This window comes from Neofelis nebulosa, chromosome X, assembly GCF_028018385.1.
Source record: "Neofelis nebulosa isolate mNeoNeb1 chromosome X, mNeoNeb1.pri, whole genome shotgun sequence".
Taxonomy (NCBI): domain Eukaryota; kingdom Metazoa; phylum Chordata; class Mammalia; order Carnivora; family Felidae; genus Neofelis; species Neofelis nebulosa.
In genome coordinates, this window is record NC_080800.1 from 14,659,172 (window position 1) to 14,681,568 (window position 22,397).

Sequence of the window (22,397 nt, forward strand, 5' to 3'; positions counted from 1 at the left end):
CGGAGCTGTTTTCGGGGCTGGTGTCTGCATTTCCTGACATTTCTAGGAGTATGAACTTTTCAATTGCTGAAAGATAAGAACTCTCAACCATGAATTCTACATGAGGCGAAACTATCCTTAAGGAAAAACGTGAAAGAAAGACATCTTGAAACACAGGAAAACTAAAAGAATCTGTCCCCAGCAGACTTACCTGTATAGAAAGGCTAAAGTAAAATCTTCAAACAGAAAGGACATGATGAAAGAAGGAAGTCTGGAGCATCAGGAAGGAGGAAAGAACAATGGGAAGAACAGAAATGTGGATGCGGAGAAAGCAGATCACTCACACTCTGCTGGTGAGAATGCGAACTGGTACGGTCTCTCTGGAAAACTGGTGGACAGTTTCCTATAAAACTGCACATGCAATACCATAAGACTCAACAACTGCACTCTTGGCATTCGTGACAGAAATAAAGCTTATGTTTATACAAAAGCCAGGACACAGATGTTCGTAGCAGCTTTACTCCTAATACCAAAAACTGGAAAAAAGAAAAACCCAACAACAATGACTGTCCTTCAACGGGTGAACGGGTGAACAACTACTGCACGTTGCAACCACAGAAGACTATTCAGCGCTAAAAAGGGAGAAAGTACCAATACATGCAACAACCTGAATGAGTCTTCAGGGAATTGTGCCGACTGAAAATTCCAAATAATCTTCAAAGGTTACGTCCCATAAGATTCTCTTTATACAACACTCTTGGAGAGACAAAATTATAGAGAGCAGCACTTGCTAAGGGTTAAGGAAATGGGCAACGGGAAGGAAAGGGCAGCCTGGGAGAGGCAGGTGTAGTTATAAAAGGGCACGACGAGGCATCCTGATAGCGATGGATATGTTCTGTATCCTGACTGTACTGGTGGACATCAAACTTACTCATGTGATAAAATTACGTAGGCATACATACAAACGCGCACAAATCACTACAAGTACAACTGGGAGCATTTCAGTAACATCTGTGTATTGTACCGATGTCAATACCCTGGTTGCGTTATCATCCCATAGTTTTGTAACATGCTGATGTTGGGAGAAACCGGTAAAGAGTAAAATGGATGTCTTTACATTATTTCTTGAAAACATATGTGAATCCAAAATTGTTTCAAAATAAAAAGCTTAATTTAAAGTATGAGCTACCTCTAGCTTCCATTAAGGATGTTGATGCATCTAAAGCAAACAGTGCTACTTATTTTAAACTCACCAAAATTGGGTGGGAGAAAGACAGGTGAAGAGCACTGGTCCCTGTCATTTCCTGATGAACTTGGGTGATTCATTGTCTTGGGGTTGTTTTCCAGGCTGGTTTCTGCTGTTACTGGTATTTCTACAGAAAGGACATTTTTCAAGTGCTTCAGAAAAGAACTCTCAGCCGTTAATTCTATATGTAGCAAGACTATCCTTCATTAATGTACAGGAAATAAAGACATTCTCACATGAAGAAAAACTAAAAGAACTTGTCCCTCACAGACTGACCCTTAAAGAAAGGCCAAAAATATTCAAAATATTCCCAAAATATTCAAACAGAAAAGACATGAAAAAGGAATGGCTCCCTGAGCATCAAGAAGAAAGAACAATGGAAAGAGAAAAAAATAGGCATAAAGAGAAATTGTATCACTTATGTATTACAGGTGTAAAGTCAAATGGCACAGCTCCTCTGAAAAAAATTTTACCAGTCTCTTATAAAACTAAACATGAAACTGTCCTATGACCCACAATTGCCCTCTCGGGCAGCCACCTCAAAAAAAATATAAACTTAAGTTTACACAAAAACCAGTATATGACTATTTGCAGAATCAAACATGGGAGAGTGGAAGAAACTGTTGATACATGCAACAGTTGGCATGAATCTCCAGGAAATTATGTTTAGGAAAAAAAAAAGCTATGCTCAAAAGGTTATATGGATTTTATTCCATCTAAATAACAATATTCAAGGGGCACCTGGGTGGCTCAGTCAGGTAAGCATCTGACTTTGGCTCAGGTCATGATCTCATGCCTCTCCTTCTGCCCCTCCACCCACTCACACTCTCTCTCTCAAAAATAAATAAACATTAAAAAATTAAAAAAGAAAAAAAGCAATATTCAAGTGACAGAATTATAGAAAGTGAGATCCGTTCACTCTTTGCTAGTGTAGGAGGAAAAGGTGACCAGAGGGAGGTGGCTGTGGTTGTAAAGGGCAGTATGTGGCAACAATGGAAGCTTTCTGGATCACAACTGTGATGATAAATAACACTCGTGGAATAAAATTGCACAGAACTGAATACATGCACACACACACACACACACACACACACACACACACAAATGTGGATATAATCAATGTCAGTATCCTAGTTATGCTATTTTACTATAGTTTTACAAGAGGTTATCGTTGGGGAAAATGGGTAAAACATAAATGGGATCTCTACATAATTTCTTTTTTTTTAACTTTTTTAACGTTTATTTTTGAGACACAGAGAGACAGAGACAGAGTGTGAGCAGGAGAGGGGTAGAGAGAGGGGGAGACACAGAACTCAAAGTGGGCTCCGGGCTCTGTGCTGTCAGCATAGAGACAGACGTGGGGCTTGAACTCATGAAGTCATGAATTGTGAGATCATGACCTGAGCCGAAGTCCAACACTCAACCAACTGAGCCACCCAGGCACCCATCAACATAATTTGTTACAACCACACATGAATCTGCAATGATCTCAAAATAAAAAGCTTCATTAAAAAGAAGAGCTGGCACTGACTTGCATTAAGGATGCTGGTGAATCTGAATGGCACGACTTATCATATGTGTCATTTCAAACTCACCAAAACTGGGAAGGACGAAAACAGATGAAGAGGCAGTATCTTGGCCACTGTCATGTCCCAACGAAGTTGGGTAATACACTGACTTAGCGCTGTCTCCAAGGCTGGCTTCAGCTTTTCCTGGCATTTCTATAAATAAAAGGTTTTCAAGGGCTGTAATACAAGAACCTGCATTCATGAGTTCTATACTGGATGAAACTATCCATCAGGAAAGAAGGGGAAATAAAGACATCTCACACAAATGAGAACTAAAAGATTCTGTCCCCAGAAGACTTATTCCTACAGAAAGGTTAAAGGAAAATCTTCTATCAGAAAGGATATGAGGAAAGAAGGAATCATGAAGCATCAGAAGAAAGAACAATGGAAAGAGCAGAAATACGGATGTGAAGAAACTGGGCCACTCATACACAGCTGGCAGCAACATAAAATGGCACAACTATACTGGAAAACAGGTAGTTTCCCATAAAACTGAATATGCAAATAAAAGATAACCAAAAACTGCACTCCTGGGTACTCATGTCCAAGAAATGAACACTTCTATTTACACAAAAACCTGTACATAAATATTCACAGCAGCTTTACCCCAATAGTCAAACACTGGGTTGGGGGGAATGAAAATTTTCTTCGACAGGTGAGCCGTTAAACTACAGCATACCTATACCATGGAACAGTAGTCAGCATGCAGTGATACATGCAACAACTTGGTTTAATCTCCAGCGACTTACTTGGGGTGAAAAAACGCCAGTATGAAAACGTTACATACTACATGCATCCAACTATATAACAATTTTGAAGTGACACACTTTTAGAGATAGAGAATAGATCAGTGGTTGCCAAGAGCTGGGGAAAGGGGAACAGGGAGGGCAGGGCCACCAGAGGGTGAGAAAAATGTTCTGTACCTTGACCACGGTGGTGGATGTGCAAACCCCACGTGATAAAACTGCCTGGAACTAAATGCACAGACATACAGTGAAACCAAACTGGGATGGCTGAATAAGATCCGTGGGTTACATCAGCATCAGTCTCTTGCCCTTAATATTTTACTGTAGTTTCACAAGATGTTACCTTTGAGGGAGATTGGGTAAGGGGTACCACTTGATTCTTTCTTAGAACTACATGTGAATCTACAATTATCTCCTAAAACTTTTAATTAAAAAAATAGCTATAGCCAACTATACTTCAACTTAAAAAATAGCTATTGCTAGTTTGCATTACAAATGCTTTTTAGGGGCACCCGGGTGGCTCAGTCGGTTAAGTATCTCTTGATCTCACCTCTGGTCTTGATCTTAGGGTTGTGAGTTCAAGCCCCATGCTGGGCATGAGCCTTCTTAAAATAATAATAATAATAATAATAATAATAATAATAATAAGGAATGCTCTTTAATCCAGTTGAAAGGATGCTATTTCTAACATGTGCCACTTCAAACTCACCAAAACTGGGAGGGATGCAGAAAGCTGACGAGGCAGCATGTGGGTCCATGCTGCTATTTTCCGGTAAAGTTGAGCGGTTTGCCGCCTCAGGAAACTGGGCCAGACTGGGCTTTCCTTGTGGCAGAAGGGCTGGAGGTACTGCTGGAGGACACTGGGCAGACAGGGTAACACAGCTGGCACCGTCCGCACCTTCGCTGACAAAGTAGGAAAGGGCGGCAAGACCAGGAGCTGGGCCGCCTGGTGTGCGATTGGACTGTAATGAAAACGTGGGGACAACCTTGGGAATTGGTGGCTTCTGCCTGAGGTCCGGCTGCTGTAGCTCAGGGGATGCTGCCGACTGAAGAGGAGCTCCCACAGAGTTGGTCAGGGGCTGGGTTTCCTGCTGGTCCTCTGGTACAGAGGGGCCCGCGGCTCCCTGGGCAGGATAAGAGAATACAATGGGTTATGCTCTTTGCTTTGGTTCCTGGACTTGAATTTCTCCACGAGGTATAAAATTAAAACTGTTTTGTGTAAATCCAGAGGACCTGTAAAATCACACAAACCCATGATAAACCAATTGTGACAATAATAAGTAAAAAGCTGATAAAAGCATGAACACCTGCTTTCCTGGAGAAATCATTTTCCATAGTTAAGGATAAATGCTGAATTTTTATTACATGATTTTTATTCCTCTTCAACCCTACATTTTGAGTGCATTTTATAGATTACAGTTACAAACATAAAAACACTCAGTATCAAAATTTCTCAATCCTCAACTATAGCATTCCTCCAAGAGAGGTTTAATCTCCCATCTGCTGCTACAGTAAGTATATGTCAGCCTTGCTAATCTCAGAGTCATTAGTTCTCTCTCACTTCTAATCGATTGGTATCTTTAGGAACTAGAGGTTTATCAAAGTAGTGAGAATGTTTTTATGACACTTACACAGTTTGGCAACAGGGGCTTCTCCCAAGAAGGTTGCATTTTTGAGACTATTCTGCAAAGCTGGTTTACCTGCCTATTTGTGTTTTCAATAAGTTCTTGCAAACCCTATTATAACACAAAAAGTATTTTAGCAGATCCTATTTCAAAAGAAAAGTAACAGACAAGAAAATACCAGTAAGCCAAATCTTTATCGCTAGAAACAAGGGAAGCTCTGAAGCCATCAGAAAGATCGTTTCCCACTTGACGCCCGGTTTTGGTGACACAGAGCCGAGCTGGCTGAGATAAGGAGCCCCAGCCTCCTACTCAACTACTCATGCCATACAGGCGTTTTCAGAAGCTTTACTACCCGCAAGTAAATGTACTACCATTCTTATAAGCCACCACATTTAGGACGGAGTCGGTTTACGTCAAGGAGAATGCTATTTTAGGAAAGAAAGTTTCAAATCTGCTAAAAGGCCAAAGAGCCTCTCTGCATAGAATGACGGTGCGAACTCCTAGGCAGTGAGCATTCCACTCTGGAAAGAACAGTGAGCTGGATATAACACATGTGACTTCTGGCTTCAAAGTATTTTTCACTCAGGCCATCGACAGTTACCCTTACAAAACCTTTGAGTGCATGTCCCGTACAGGCCAACCAGGTTCGGGACTAATAAAACCTGAGAATTCTTCAAATACACAGAAACTTCATTCAGGGAAACAATACACTTCAGCCCGAGGCTGGAACCATTTCCCTTCATTCCTCCATTCATTCAAATAAACAGTTCTTGGGGGCCTACTACCGGTCAGAACTGCTTTGCTAGGTGCCGGCAATATGGACAGAAAACACAACACAACACAACACAACACAACACAACACAACACAACACAACAAGATCACCGGATCCTGCCCGAAGAAACTCCCATTGTAGCTGGAGAGGGATGATTTCAGTCAAGTGACCGGCAGCCGCAGCAGTGGTTCTCCAAGTGCGGTCTCGGGCCAGTAGCATCCACATCGCCTACTGGCTTGTTGGAAAGGCACCATCTCCCACCCCAGACGTACTGAGTGGGGAACCCTGAGGGTGGGGGCAGCGATCTGTTTCCACAAGCCCTCCATCCAGGTGGTTCTGCTGCGTGATCCAGCGAGACCCACCGGTCTATAACGCTGAGGTAAATGGCGCAGGCGCTAGGGGGACATGCTTGGGTTCTGATGCTTATCAGCTGTGTGACCTTGGGCAAGTTGCTTAACTTCTCTGTGCTTCAGTTTCCTCACCTACAGAATCGAGATGAGCGCATCTCTCAGAGTTCCCCTGAGGACAAAGTGAGGCGCTGGAGTATGATGTTACTACGAACGTAACCACGATACTACCTGCCGACCGCTCCGCTAGCGCCCAATCACCCGCTGATATTCGTATTATTTATTATTACACTCGGATGGCTACGGCACAGGTAAGAACGGGAGGCTAAGCGCACACAAGAGCAAGCCCGAACCCAGGCCGGCAGTCGTGGCAGGCCTTCCAGAGAGGTCTACGCCGAGAATTACAAGACGAGCCGGTGTTCGCTAGCTAAAGATGCATGGCAGGGCATAGAGGGCAGAAGGAAGGGCAGATTCAAAACTACCCAAACAGAACACGGGAAGGCACATGTTAGACAGTGAGCGTAAACGACGTGCAAAGAGCAGCGTTTCGTGGGAAGGAGAGAGACAGGGGGACAGAAAGACGGATGGGGGGCCCAAAGAGGAGGTTTTGTTGAGCTGCGGGAGGACGTGCGCAGAGTGATGCAGACCGAGGCTGAAGGGCCAGGAGGTGGTGACCGACGAAGGGAGGGGTCCCGGCACAGGGAAAGAGGCCTGGGGGCAGAGCCCCGTGCAGGTGCGGCTCTTCGCCCTACAGGGGAGACGCCGCCCCGAGGACACATGCCAGGCTACTCGGTGGGCCCTGGGGAGAGCAGTTGGGACCGGGAGGGATTTCTGCCTCACACCCTGCCTCGCCTCCGTGAAGGAAGAGGAAGAAGCGGGGGGCTGGGCTGTTGGGAGCTCGTGGGGACCGGCAGGGAGCTGGCCAGAGAGCTGCGGAAGGGCCAGGGCGCAGCGGGCGGGCGCCCCCTCCGCCTCCCGGGCTGCGGAGGGCTGGGGTCTTCCAGAAGGGGACGCCGGGCAAGGACGGAAAAGGAAAAGATGGCGGTGCTGCGGCAACCGGCCTGGGCTGGGCAGGGAAGGGGTCCAACAAAGGAGAGAGCGAGCCCGCTGGGAGCCCGCGTCGGGGCCGTGACTCGGGGCCCCGGGCATTTCTCCTCCTAGGCGTGCGAGCCCACGTCTTCACAGTGGCTCAGGGAGAAGGCGCGGCAGAGGCGGGGGGGGGGGGGGGGGGGGGGGGGGGGGAGGAACGGGGAGAACGGGGATGCTTCCGGAAGTGGGGGGACAGCCCTGCCCCCGCTCCAGGGCGGAGCCTCCTTCCCACCCCCCGCATCCCACCCCCCGTACCCCGCCCCCTGCGCGTCCTTCCCCGGAGCCCTGCCGCGTCCCCTCCAGGCAGTCCCCCTGCAGGCAGTCAGCTTCTGCTCTCAGCGACAGTGATAAAGACTCACGTAATAAACTCTCTTCGGCACCCTACCTGGTTTTAATCCAAGACACTTGGTTTGTCAAGAACTACTTTTTAAAAAATAACCTTTCATTACCTCTAGAGGATGCAGCTCACAAAATCCTTGATTTACATACTTCTATCAATCTCTACCAACAGGCTCACTTTTACAACATCCCCTCAAAACTATGTAAGATACTCCTTAAAAAGCAGTAGTGAGGGGCGCCTGGGTGGCGCAGTCGGTTAAGCGTCCGACTTCAGCCCGGTCACGATCTCGCGGTCCGTAAGTTCGAGCCCCGCGTCAGGCTCTGGGCTGACGGCTCGGAGCCTGGAGCCTGTTTCCGATTCTGTGTCTCCCTCTCTCTCTGCCCCTCCCCCGTTCATGCTCTGTCTCTCTCTGTCCCAAAAAAAAAAAAAAAAAAAAAAAAAAAAAGCAGTAGTGAGCTGCCATTTTCTTTCAATTGAGATATCTTGATATGCATTTAGGCACATACTAAATTCTATCGAAATCAGCCAATTTCCTTAAGAGAGTATATTGGAGAAATCAAATATTGAACACTCTAGATGAAAGACATTGAACTACATTTGACCAGTTATGGGCTGTTGGGTTTTTTAAAGCTACAGAAGCCATATTCTTATTTCAAGTGTTCCACCTAGAGGTACTGTTCTAACTAGAACTTTTTTTTAAAATATATTACAATGGAGTGATAATCATACAGAATGTGACACGACAAAACAATGACATTAAATGAGGTTAAAAAACGTTTATGCAAAATTTTGGAAAACTACATTTGAAAGACAGAAATTTGATACCTCACAATGGTGTTGAAGTTCCATAAGTTGATTTTGATGATTTTCATCAGAGAAACTTTCAGATGCATTGCTCTGCTATTAATATTATAAAAAGAAGTAGTCAGTGCTTAATATCACTAGGACCCAAACTAAGCACTAGAAAACCCAATACTTTATATTATATAATTTATCTATTTTAATTATTTCCTTTTTCATCTACATTCCAAAAGCACTTCATAAGTCTTATAAAGCAGACATAAAGTAAAACCAAAACCCATATTCACATGAGAATGAAAAAGATAAAAGCTGATTAAAAAGGAGGGTGAGGAAAGAAGTTATTAGATAAAAACCTAGATTTAAGAAAAGGTACTGAATATCAGTATGAACACATAGTTTACAATACATATAAAGACAGATATAGAAATAAAAATGTATGTGTAAGCTTGGGATAGTATACATATATTTCCTAGCTCTGTCCACTGGGAGGACCTAAGAGCAATGATACAAGAGTAGCAATGAACATATCTAGTGTCCAGATCTTGGTTTCTAAATATCACTCTCCAGTAAAGGAACCAGGGCCCCTTGGGGAGAGGTGACTTCGGAACTGGGTCAGGGAAAGTATAAATGAGCCTAGAATATCTTGTGATATCAGAAAATAAGGAAGTGCTCAAAAAGAAGTAGGGGCATGTGAAAGGCCACAGGATCCAACTAGAAGGAACTCCCAATAACCAAAGTTGTAAAATTAGATCAATAAAACAATGATAATATTGGATTATTAAAAAACTCATATAGGAGCACGTAGGCAGCTCAGTCTATTAAACGTCCAACTCCTGATTTCGGCTCAGATCATGGTCTCACCACAGTCATGGGATGGAACCCCGTGTCAGGCTCCCCACCGACAGTACTGAGCCTGCTTGGGATTCGCCCTGCCTGCCCCTCCCCTCCTTGCACACTCTCACTCTTTCTGTCTAAAATAAACTTTAAAAAAATTTAAAAACTCATATGATACAATAAATGCCCATGAGTCCATACAGATATAAAATATATAATTGAATAAATAAGTAAATGGGGGAGAAAGGACAGCTCTTCCTTACAAATGAATTCCTATTAATATATAGATAGGAATGAGGGAGATAGTTAACATTTGGCAAACACCACAGTAGTGAATGTTGCAGGTAAAATACATGAATCAACTCAGTGGGCAAAAGAATTGAGGAGAAACGGGATATTAGCATAGTCTCAAAGTACCTCCCACCAGGATATTTATTAGTCACAAAGGGAAAAACAGTAACTTTACAGTGGAAAAATCCAGAAGATACCACATTAACCAAGAGACTGAATGTTAACATCACCAGTAAAAAGATATATATGGACACCATGTGTCCCTGATAACGATTTAATAAGGAGACAACATCATTTGGATGGCATGTTTGCCAAAAATGCATAATCTCAAGCTATTCAAGAGAAAATCAGACATACAAAAATTGAGAGACATTTTACAAAATAACTGATCTGCACACTCATCAAAAATGTCAAGGCCATGAAAGACAAGGGAAAAATGAGGAACTGTCACAGACTGCAAGAAACTAAGGAGACACCACTGAATTCACTGTGGGATACTGGATTGGATCCTGGAGGAGAAAAAGGACAAGGGGGAGAGGAATGCTAAAATTCAAACAAGGGTTGCAGGTCAGCTGACAGGACTGTAACAGTGTTAACATCGTACTTGCAAAAACAGTCCTATGCTTCAAAATTACCCTAATTTTAAGTTATACAGGTAAGTTAACATTGAGGGAAGCTGTATGTATGAGAATTCTCTGTAATATATTTGCACCTCTTCTGTAAATCTCAAATTATTCGCGAAATTAGAAAAGCTACTCAAACAGGGTACGAAACCACTGTGAATTTCCTATCAGATAAGGAGAAGGAAACAAAATGGTTAAGTGTTCATTGTCTTGTTCATTGCTAAGGAAGCATACAAATTCATGAGAGAAATATTTCCTTCAGCTCTCAAGTTCAGAGTAACTCCACAGTATGTGAAGGCTGAAAAAGAATTTAAATCATTTTCTTTATGATAGTAAGTGTGAATATATTTGGCAATTAGCAATTAATATTATGTAAATATTCAGTCAGATATGCATTCATTAATTATGCTTCCACCTTCTTCACAATCAGGCATTCATGTTCTTGTCCAGGGAAGATTTATTAATAAACCAAAAAGAAATAGAAAAGAAAGAACTGAGAGAAACATTGAGGACTTCAATTCTGCTTTCAACAAGCACCAAAGACATAAAGGACCTCTGCCCTCTGCAAATAGTACAACAACACAAAAAGATGTACCGCTGACCCTTGAACAACATGGGTATAAATTGTGCGAGTCCACTTATACATGGATTTTTTTTCCCGAGAAATACAGTACAATACTATATGTGTGTTTTTTCTTCCTTACGATTTTTTTTAAGTAGGCTTCATGCTCAGCGTGGAGCCCAACACGGGGCCTGAACTCACCAACCTGAGATCAAGACCTGAGCTGAGATCAAGAGTCAGATGCTTAAATGACTGAGCCACCCAGGCACCCCTTTATGATTTTCTTAATAGCAGCCTTTTCTCTAGCTTGCTTTATTGTAAGAATACAGTATATATTACATATTACATATAACACACAACACATGTGTTAATTGACTGTTTACCAGAAAAGCTTCTGGTTAACAGTAGGCTATTAGCAGTTAAGTTTTGGGGGAGTCAGAAGTTATACGTGGCTTTTTGACTGTGTGGGGATCAGCATCCCTAACCCCCACGTTGTTCAAGGGTCAACTGTACTTACTTAACTGTTTTCTTATTAACCCAACTACACTCAAGACACCATTTTTCTATCAAGCTTAACCCCTTATGTACTTTGGGGTAGAAAGACTAGTCTTCTAGTAATCTGGCACTAGAACCGCTTTGAAAGCAAATATTTCTAACCATCAATAAAGAACCAAATGTTGTATGGCTTGTGACTTTCAAATAATCCAACAGTGACACTCTGTGGACAAAATAAGAAACACTAAAGCACCTATTTTGCTTAATAAACTAATCGCTAAGACACCTTAAATTGTTTTTTGGAATAAAACAGGGTATAAATAAGTAAACGGACAGCAAATAGCCACTATACTTAATTACAATGGACCATAATAATAATTTTAACATAAACATTCCAAGTAGTTATCAATGCTTTTGTGTTAAAAGTTTATGAATCAGCCCTGCATTACCAACTTACTAAACAGCAAAAATTATATGGAATTATAATATAGATTAGTAATTATAAAAACAATATTGCTATCTTACTCTTGTGTAGTGTTTTATACTTTTCAAAGTGCTTTCACATAATTATGTCAGAAACCATGACTCGTGGTAGGCAGTTAACATCATCCCCAAAGATGAACATACTGGGGTTGATAGAAGTTAAGAGAACTGTCTGTACTACTTAGGTATAGGTACTACTGTCCCCATCGTTATATAAGTAAATAAATGCATTTTTTGTTAAGCTAAGTTATATACAGTCTAATAATCTATTTCATTCTACTTTAGAGATCAAGAAGAACAGCAGAATATGAGGGAAATGTCAAACAGTACAACTATGTCAGGAAACTGGCAGTTTCCTCTAAACTTCATCTATCCAAATACTTTGAACTAGTATTTGCACTCCTGAGTCTTTACTCAAATTAAATGTAAACATACATTCACAAAGTGTTCACATTCTGAACATTATTGTTCAGAACCACTTTACTCATAACAGCCTGAACTGGAAAAAAACCAAATGTCCATCAAAAGGAGAATGGATAAACAAATTATGGACACTCATACAACAGAATATTACTCAGCAATGAATGGGAATGAAATGTCACTACAACCAGATGAATCTCCAAAATACTGTTCTGGGAAAAAGAGACAGTGACACAAAAGATTACATACTGTACGATTCTACTAATATCAAGTTCCAGAACAGGCAAAACTCATCTATGATAGGGAAAATATTAGAATGGTGTTTCTCCAAGGTTGGGGGCGGGGGCAGGTCTTACTGGGTAGAAGCATGAGGGAACTTTCTGGGATGATGGAAATGTTCTTCTTCTTGATGGCGGGTGGTCAGGGGAGGTATACATATTTGCCAAAATTTGTTGAACTGTTCACTGTATGAAATTAAACTCAATTTAAAGAAAAAGAAATAAAGCAGAATGAAAAAAAATACAAAGATTTTCACTTTAATATACAAACCCTATAATCTCCCCGTGGATAAGATGATCGTCTTCTTTTGTGTGATGGGAGAAATTCCACTTCCAATGAGTTGGAGCTGTGTCTTTTTAAAGTTGCTAGATGGCTCATTTGTGAAACTGCCTGGTCACCTGGGACTGGTAAACCATCTACTCCTGAAAAGCAACACATAAAAAAGTTACTTCATAGACTTACCACCATAACAAACTTAATATGGATCTGTCCTCTGAATTCCAACTTCAACTGAATTGGAGTCCTGGTTGAATTTTAGAAAGTGACAAAACAATAACTTTTCCATTAGTGATTTCGAATAAACCTTTAAAATTGAAGGGCTAATACTGCCACACCCAGGAATAAGAATCAAGATCAAACACAAATTCAAAACTGTGAAGTGAATGCTTCATAACTTAAAGGCTACAGAGTAAAAGCTGGAAACAAATGAACAAGAGAACACAATTCCCAGCTTCTTTTTAAAAAGAGCCCAGGGGCACCTGGGTGGCTCAGTCGGTTAAGCGTCCGACTTCGGCTCAGGTCATGATCTCACGGTTTGTGAGTTCGAGCCCCGCGTCGGGCTCTGTGCTGACAGCTCAGAGCCTAGAGCCTGTTTCAGATTCTGTGTCTCCCTCTCTCTCTCTGACCCTCCCCCATTCATGCTGTTTCTCTCTCGGTCTCAAAGGTAAATAAACGTTAAAAAACATTTTTTTTTTAAATTAAAATTTAAAAAAAAAAAGGAACCCAAAAGGCTTTGTACTTAGGGAGGCAGCCGGCCTCCAAATGTGAGTCAGGAGACTGTTCTGGCTCGGGCCCCCACCACGGTAAGGACTGGGCAGACCACAAAGACACCGCCCCCACATCTGCCAGGTCAGAATGGCTTGAGGTCATCTCTAAGGTCACTTGAGCTCTAAGATTATGACTGTTCCATTTTATATGGAACTGTTCCATAGTTACATTTTATATTAAACCTAGATAAATGTATGTGAAGTATAAACCCCTGAGTATTCTAGAATTATGTAGGCTCGCTTATGGTTCTGAGTCATTTAAGTCTGCAACTAGAAAAAGACATGGAACGCAAGATCATCCTATTACACCCCGTAGTAGAGACTTGGGTGCTGGCATTACGGTACTGGGAGGGGCGCCTTAATAACAGACCTCCTTCCCTTTAGCCATCCTGAGCCAGGGAAGGGGTGGGAGGCAGAATGAAGGGAAAACGAACTCCCAGGTGAGATAAATGCAGGCTAATATGGTGGGGAAATTTCAATTAGAAAATACCTCCAATTTGAGCTGCAACTTCCATTTTTATTTTTTAAACTGGTTGTTTTATTATAAGATTAATAATGAATAATTAAACCGGGGTATTTTCATACAAAGGAAGACTACACAGCAATGAGACTGAACCAACTACTGTTACACACGAGGACGAATCTCACAACCATAACACGGAGTAAAAGGCAGACACCAAAGAATATAGTTGTGATGTGATTTATAATAAGAAACATGTATTTGGTCTTCATCCGTTTCTGGCCCAGCCCCTACAACCCTTGGAATTTCTTAAGTGAGGAGAGTGATAAAGGTGTCTTTTGTTATATTAATGAAGTGACTTTTGGAAAGCCCCAGGATCACCTAAGGATAGGGGGCCTGGTCACCAGGGGAAGCAAGCTGTGATTAGAGGACTGGAACTTTTAAGTCCCACCCACTGACCTTGCGGAAGGGAGAGGGGCCGGGGGTTGAATTAGTTGCCAGTGGCCAGTGAGTTAATCAATTATGACTATGTAATGAAGCCTCCATAAAAACCCAAAGCACAGGGTTGGGAGAGCTTCTGGGTTGGTGAACACGTGCAGATGTGGGAAGGATGGTCTGCTCTGAAAGGGTATGGAGGCTCCGTGTCCTCTCCCCATACCTTGTCCTCTCCCCATACCTTGTCCTATGCATCTCTTCCATCTGGCTGTTCCACAGTTACATCCTTTTATAATAAACCAGTAATCTAGGAAGTAAAGTGTTCCTCTGAGTTCTGTGAGCTACTCTAGCAAATCAATCAAACCTGAGGAGGGGGTCACAGGAACCTTTTATAGCCATGCAATCAGAAGCACAGGTAATAGCCCAGGCTTGCGACTGGTGTCTGAAGGCTGCACGGGCCGGGGCGGGGGCAGTCTTCTGGGACTGAGCCCCTTAACCTGTGGAATCTGACGCTATCTCTGGGTAGATAGTGTCAGACTTGAGTTGAATTCTCAGACACCCTGCTTATGTCCAAGATTTGCTTGGTGTTAAGTGAGAATCTCCCACCACCACTACTAACACACACTGTGCAACTTGATCCAGGAACCTAAAAAAGTTGTATATGATTCAATTGTTCTAAAGCTCAAAAATCGGCAAAAGTAATCAATGGTGGGAGATGTCAGGATAGTGCTACCTTGCAAGAGGTACGGTAATGCCTGGAAGGGAGGTGAAGGCTGATTCTGGGGAGCTCATACCCTTCTATTTCTTGGTGTGAGTGCTGGTTACACGTGTGTGTTAACTTGAAAATTCTTTAAGCTGTATATTTATACATATACACATTTATTTATACATATACATACACATGATTTATACATATTTTTGTATGTGATAGATTTCTATTAAAAAATCTACCTAAAAAAATAAGCTTTTAAAAAATTCAGAATCTAAAGTAGTCCCTAACCAATAAATATCATAACCTTTAAATATATTTCCATTTTTCTTACCCTATGTATATTTTATATAGTTTAAATCACACTGTACATATATCCTGAACAATTTTGTATGTCATATATAATTTTTAAAATATTTTTCTCGGGGCGCCTGGGTGGCTCAGTCGGTTGAGCGTCCGACTTCGGCTCAGGTCATGATCTTGCTGTCCGTGAGTTCGAGCCCCGCGTCGGGCTCTGTGCTGACAGCTCAGAGCCTGGAGCCTGCTTCGGATTCTGTGTCTCCCTCTCTCTCTGACCCTCCCCCATTCATGCTCTGTCTCTCATTGTCTCAAAAATCAATAAACATTAAAAAAAATTAAAAAATATATTTTTCTCCTTTATTTTTTATTTATTTTTAATTGAAATATACTTGACATACAATAGTTTAAAAAATATTTTAGAAATGCCTGCATAATATTCCACAGTGTGGATGTCCATACGTTATCTGTTTTCTGTTGTGGAACATTTATATTGCTTCTAATTTTTCACTATTTTGCTATAATGATGGGTACACTTTCAAATGTAAATATTTATGCACATCTCTGAAAGGTTCCTTATAATGGATATTTAGAAGAATCACCAGGTTAAAGGGCTCCTGATAGGTGCTTCCAAAGTGTCCAAAAAGGTCGTAGTAACTTACATTTATAATGAGAACTACCATGCAATAGTTCTTCTCCATTACCAGTAAAGTGAATTACCATGTAAAAATTGCTAATTTGGTAAATTAAAGTTCAAAGTCTGTATCCCATTTTAACTTGCATTTTTTGTTACTAATGCAGTGGAATATTTTCCAAATGTTTTCTATCCATTAAGATTTCTTGTGCTGTGATCTGTTATTTTTCATATCCTCTGCTCAGTGCCCTGTTGGAATTTCAGTGTTTCCTGTTTGATTTGTATGAGGTCTTGCTATCTTTTTTTTTTTTTTTTTAACGTTTATTTATTTTTGAGACAGAGAGAGACAGAGCATGAATGGGGGAGGGGCAGAGAGAGAGGGAGACACAGAATCGGAAGCAGGCTCCAGGCTCCAAGCCATCAGCCCAGAGCCCGACGAGGGGCTCGAACTCACGGACCGCGAGATCATGACCTGAAGTCGGCCGCTTAACGGACTGAGCCACCCAGGCGCCCCGACAATGTATATTTTCAGCAAATATTTTTCTCAAGTGGTGATGTGATTTTCAACTAATCGGTTTTTGAGATAGGGAGAGGTTCTATTTTTACTTCATCAAATTCATTAATATTTTTGTGATTTCTTGAACTGCTGTATGCTCCATCTTTCACTAGGAATAGAAAAACATTCAACTATATTTTCTCCTAGTTTTCCATACTTCCATTCATTAGATATTCAGCTTTTTAATCCATCTTGAAATTATTTAAGTGTGTGATATGAGGTGAAAGCCAAAGGGCTTTTCTCCCCAAATAGTTAAGCATCTGTACCAGCATGATTTACTATCTATGCTTCTCTTATTAATACTACAGTATATTAATTCTAAATTCTTTGATCTTTTTGTGAGCTTCCTGCTGCATTAAATCTGGCTCTTTATTTCAAAACTAGTACCATCATATTTTAATAATTGTACTTTCAAAATGTTCTAGCGTTTGATATGGTAAATTACCACCTGTCCCTTAAACAGATTTTCTTAAGATTTTCTTTCTTTTTTTTTTTTTAGTTATACAAGAATGTTTTTTCTCCTCTAGGAACAATTTGTGCCTCTCCACTTACTCAAGCCTTATTTTAAGACCTTCAGTAAAGTAGTTTTTGCTTTCCTTTCATACAGATTCTGCTATTTTTATCCATTTAGTCCTTAGAATTTTTAATATTTATTTGTAGCTGTTATCAGCTGGGTTTTTCCCATACATATATAATTTTTTTAATGTAAGCTCTACGTGCAATGTGGGGCTTAACTTCACAACCCCGAGACTAAGAGTCACCTGCTCTGCCAACCGAACCAGCCAGCCACCCCACCCTATATATGTTATAAATGCTTGATGTTAGTATATGAGAAAACAATTTGCTTTTATAATTAAAAAAATGTATTGTCTAAACTGACTCTAGAAAAAATAGAAAATCTCAACAGACCTATAACAGGTCTGTTGAGAAACTGAATCAGTCCTCACAAACCTTCCAGCAAGGCAAAGGCCTGGACCAGAGGGCTTCACTGCTGGATCTACCAAATAGTTAAAGGATAACACCAGTCTTTTTCAACTTCTTCCAAAAAACTAAAGAAGAGGGAACACTTCCTAACTCATTCTGTGAGGCAAGAATTACCCGGTTACCAAAGCCAGATAGACATTACAAGAAAAGAAAATCACAGACCAATATCTCTTATTGAATATAGATGCAAAAATCCTCAACAAAATAATAGCAAATCTAATCCACCAGCAAATTAAAAGGATTATTCACCATGACCAAGAGGGATTGATCCCAGGAATGCAAGGGTAGTTCAACAAAAGAAAACCAATCAATCAGTGTAACATCCCACATTAATAGAACAAAGGGAAAAAACATGATGTTACATATATTTTACCACACACACACACAAAAAAACTACCTGGTCACCTTTTTTGAAATTCCTTATTCTAAATTTTTGCTTCAGTTAGAAAGATCAAAGGGATCAGACTATAAGGACCAGACTGCGACCTCCTTTGCTTCACTAAACATGTGTTGGTCTTCCAAACTACTACTTTTAGATCTACTGCAACCACTGCAACAGCTCTTAGTTTCCTTTCATGTGGATAGGTCATGATTCATTCAACTAGTCCCTAATTCATGGATATTCAAGTTACTATTAAAGTTTTGCCCATGCAAAGCACACTGCTGAACAGCCCTGCACTTCTGAAAGCAGTTCTATGGGATAAATTCCTAGCAGTAGAAATGACAGGTCAAAGGGTATCCACTCTAGCTCTCTCCCACTAAAGAGGGCTGTTGGAATCTGTAACACACTAAGAAAGTATTCTGCTGGTTATGCATGTAGTGTTAAAACCAGAACATGGAACAAGTGGTACCAAAACTTTGTGGCATCAGTTAGCTCAGGGGTTGGCAAACTATAGCCTATAGACCAAACCCACCTTGCCACCTATTTTTATATAGCCCACAAGCTAAGAATGGTTTTGGTTTTTGTTTGTTTTTTGTATTTTTAAATAATTAAAAAACGGGGGGAGAGACTAGGGAAGATGGTGGCATAGGAGGACGCTGGGCTCACCTCGTCCTGCTGATCACTTAGATTCCACCCACATCTGCCTAAATAACCCAGAAAACCACCAGAAGACTAGCAGAACAGACTCTCCAGAGCCAAGCATAGACGAGAGGCCCACAGAAAAGGGTAGGAAGGGCGGAGAGGCGGTGCGCGCTACACGGACTGGCAGGAGGGAGCTGGGGCAGTGGAGGGGCAGCCCGCCCGGCAAGGCAGAGCCCCCGACTCTGGCTTGTAAAAGCGGAGGGGCTGGACTGCGTGAGTTCTGACAGCCAGCAGGGCTTAACATCTGGAATGTTATAAGTCAACAGCTCTGCTCACAGAGTGGGAGGGCGAGAGGACCCTGGGAGGGAGAGGTGTTGAGTCCTGGAAGACAGAGCTCAGCTCGGCGGGGAACAAAGGCGTTGGGAAGCACCATCTCCCTCTCCAATCCCCGAGCCAAAATCCCAAAGGGAACCAGTTCCCCTCACCGAACTTGCTTGCACCGCGCAAACACCCAACGCTGTGTTTCTGTGGATCCATCGCTCTGCCGGGTCTGCCTCCCTCCCGGTAGCTGCAGGGCCCCTCCGGCAGGGGACCACTGACAGCAAAGCAAGCTGAGCCTGCCCCTCCCACCCCTGTGCACCTTGCGGATCCACACCGGCTAATACGCCAGATCCCATCAAAGCAGCACCACAAGCTTGGCAGTGTGCAAGTAGCCCAGACAGGGGCCACACCACTCCACGGTGAGTCCTGCCCCTGGGAGAGGGGAAGATAAGGTACACACCAGTCTGACTGTGGCCCCAGCGGTGGGCTGCGGGCAGACGACAGGTCTGACTGAGGCCCCGCCCACCAACGCAAGTTACTCCAGACAGCACAGGGGAAGAGCCCTGCAGTTCCATGCCACCCCAGGGACTATCCAAAATGAGGAAACAGAAGTTGCCTCCTCAAAAGAAACTCCAGGAAGTAGCAACAGCTAACGAATTGATCAAAAACGATTTAAACAATATAACAGAACAAGAATTTAGAATAATAGTCATAAAATTAATCGAACAGTCAGGAGAAACTAAAAAATGCTATAAATGAGGTGCAAAATAAAATGGAGGCGACCACACCTCGGACTGAAGAGGCAGAGGAGAGAATAGGTGAATTAGAAGATAAAATTATGCAAAAAGAGAAAGCTGAGAAAAAGAGAGATAGAAAAATCCAGGACTATGAAGGGAGAATTAGAGAAGTAAGTGACGCAATTAAATGGAACAATATCCGTATCACAGGAATTCCAGAAGAGGAAGAGAGAAAGGGCCTGAAGGTGTACTTGAACAAATCATAGCTGAGAACTTCCCTGATCTGGGGAAGGAAAAAGGCATTGAAATCCAAGAGGCACAGAGAACTCCCTCCAGATGTAACTTGAATCGATCTGCACGACATATCATAGTGAAACTGGTAAAATACAAGGATAAAGAGAAAATTCTGAAAGCAGTTAGGGATAACATGCTCTAACATATAAATGGAGACTGATACGACTAACGACGGATCTTTCTACTGAAACTTGGCAGGCCAGAAAGGAATGGCAGGAAATCTTCAATGTGATGAACAGAAAAAATATGCAGCCAAGAGTCCTTTATCCAGCAAGTCTGTCGTTCAGAAAAAAAGGAGAGATAAAGGTCTTCCCAAGCAAACAAAAACTGAAGGAATTCATCACCACTAAACCAGCCCTACAAGAGATCCTAAGGGGGATTCTGTGAGTGAAATGTTGCAAGGACCACAAAGTACCAGAGACATCACCACAAGCATGAAACCTACAGACATCACAATGACTCTAAACCCATATCTTTCTATAATAACACGGAATATAAATGGACTAAATGCTCCAACCAAAAGACATAGGGTTTCAGAATGGATTAAAAAAACAAGACGCATCTATTTACTATCTACAAGAGACTCATTTTAGACCTGAGGACACCTTCAGATTGAAAGTGAGGGGATGGAGAACTATCTGTCATGCTATTGGAAGTCAAAAGAAAGCTGGAGTAGCCATACTTATATCAGACAAACTAGACTTTAAATTAAAGGCTGCAACAAGAGATGAAAAAGGGCATTATATAATAATTACAGGGTCTATCCATCAGGAAGAGCTAACAATTATAAATGTCTATGCACTGAATGCAGGAGCCCCCAAATATATAAAACCATTAATCACAAACATAAGCAACCTTAATGATAAGAATGTGGTAATTGCAGGGGACTTTAATACTCCACATACACCAATGGATGGATCATCTAGACACAAAATCAATAAAGAAACAAGGGCCCTGAATGATACATTGGATCAGATGGACTTGACAGATATATTTAGAACTCTGCATCCCCAAAGCAACAAAATATACTTTCTTCTTGAGTGCACATGGAACATTCTCCAAGATAGATCACGTACTGGGTCACAAAACACCCCTTCATAAGTATAAAAGAATTGAGATCATACCATGCACACTTTCAGACCACAATGCTATGAAACTTGAAATCAACCACAGGAAAAAGTCTGGAAAACCTCCAAAAGCATGGAGGTTAAAAGAACACCCTACTAAAGAACTGAATGGGTCAACCAGGCAATTAGAGAATAAATTAAAGCATATATGGAAACAAATGAAAATGAAAATACAACAATCCAAACGCTTTGGGATGCAGCGAAGGCAGTCCTGAGAGGAAAATACATTGCCATCCAGACCGATCTCAAGAAACAAGAAAAATCCCAAATACAAAATCTAACAGCACACCTAAAGGAAAGAGAAGCAGAACAGCAAAGACACCCCAAACCCAGCAGAAGAAGAGAAATAATAAAGATCAGAGCAGAAATAAACAATATAGAATCTAAAAAACTGTAGAGCAGATCAATGAAACCAAGAGTTGGTTTTTTGAAAAAATAAACAAAATTGATAAACCTCTAGCCAGGCTTCACAAGAAGAAAAGGGAGAGGACCCAAATAGATAAAATCATCAATGAAAATGGAATTATTACAACCAATCCCTCAGAAATACAAGCAATTATCAGGGAATTCCATGAAAAATTATACGCCAACAAACTGGACAACCTGGAAGAAATGGACAAATTCCTAAGCACCCACACACTTCCAAAACTCAAACAGGAAGAAATAGAAAACTTGAAAAGACCCGTAACCAGCAAAGAAATTGAATCAGTTATCAAAAATCTCCCAACAAATAAGAGTCCAGGACCAGATGGCTTCCCAGGGGAGTTCTACCCGACATTTAAAGCAGAGATAATACCTATCCTTCTCAAGCGATTCCAAAAAATAGAAAAGGAAGGAAAACTTCCAGACTCATTCTATGAAGCCAGCATTACTTTGATTCCTAAACCAGACAGAGACCCAGCAAAAAAAGAGAACTACAGGCCAATATCCCTGATGAACATGGATGCAAAAATTCTCAATAAGATACTAGCAAATCGATTTCAACAGCATACAAAAAGAATTATTCACCATGATCAAATGGGATTCATTCCTGGGCTGCAGGGCTGGTTCAACATTCACAAATCAATCAATGTGATACATCACATTAATAAAAGAAAAGATAAGAACCATATGATCCTGTCAATCGATGCAGAAAAAGCACTGGACAAAATTCAGCATCCTTTCTTAATAAAAACCCTCGAGAAAGTCGGGATAGAAGAAACATACTTAAAGATCATAAAAGCCATTTATGAAAAGCCCACAGCTAACATCATCCTCAATGGGGAAAAACTG

At 41.5% G+C, this 22,397-nt stretch overlaps 1 protein-coding gene across 1 annotated transcript in view; it reads right to left on the reverse strand.

Moving 5' to 3' along the window:
* The window catches only part of BEND2 (BEN domain containing 2), a 44,996-nt gene extending 30,315 nt beyond the window's left edge, over positions 1-14,681 (reverse strand). Inside the window, 5 exon segments of the mRNA XM_058714327.1 lie at positions 2,821-2,946; positions 4,249-4,663; positions 7,125-7,350; positions 12,758-12,923; positions 14,666-14,681. Of these exon segments, the coding sequence (XP_058570310.1) occupies positions 2,821-2,946; positions 4,249-4,663; positions 7,125-7,350; positions 12,758-12,923; positions 14,666-14,681 (949 nt within the window).
* Between the last annotated feature and the right edge of the window lie 7,716 nt (positions 14,682-22,397).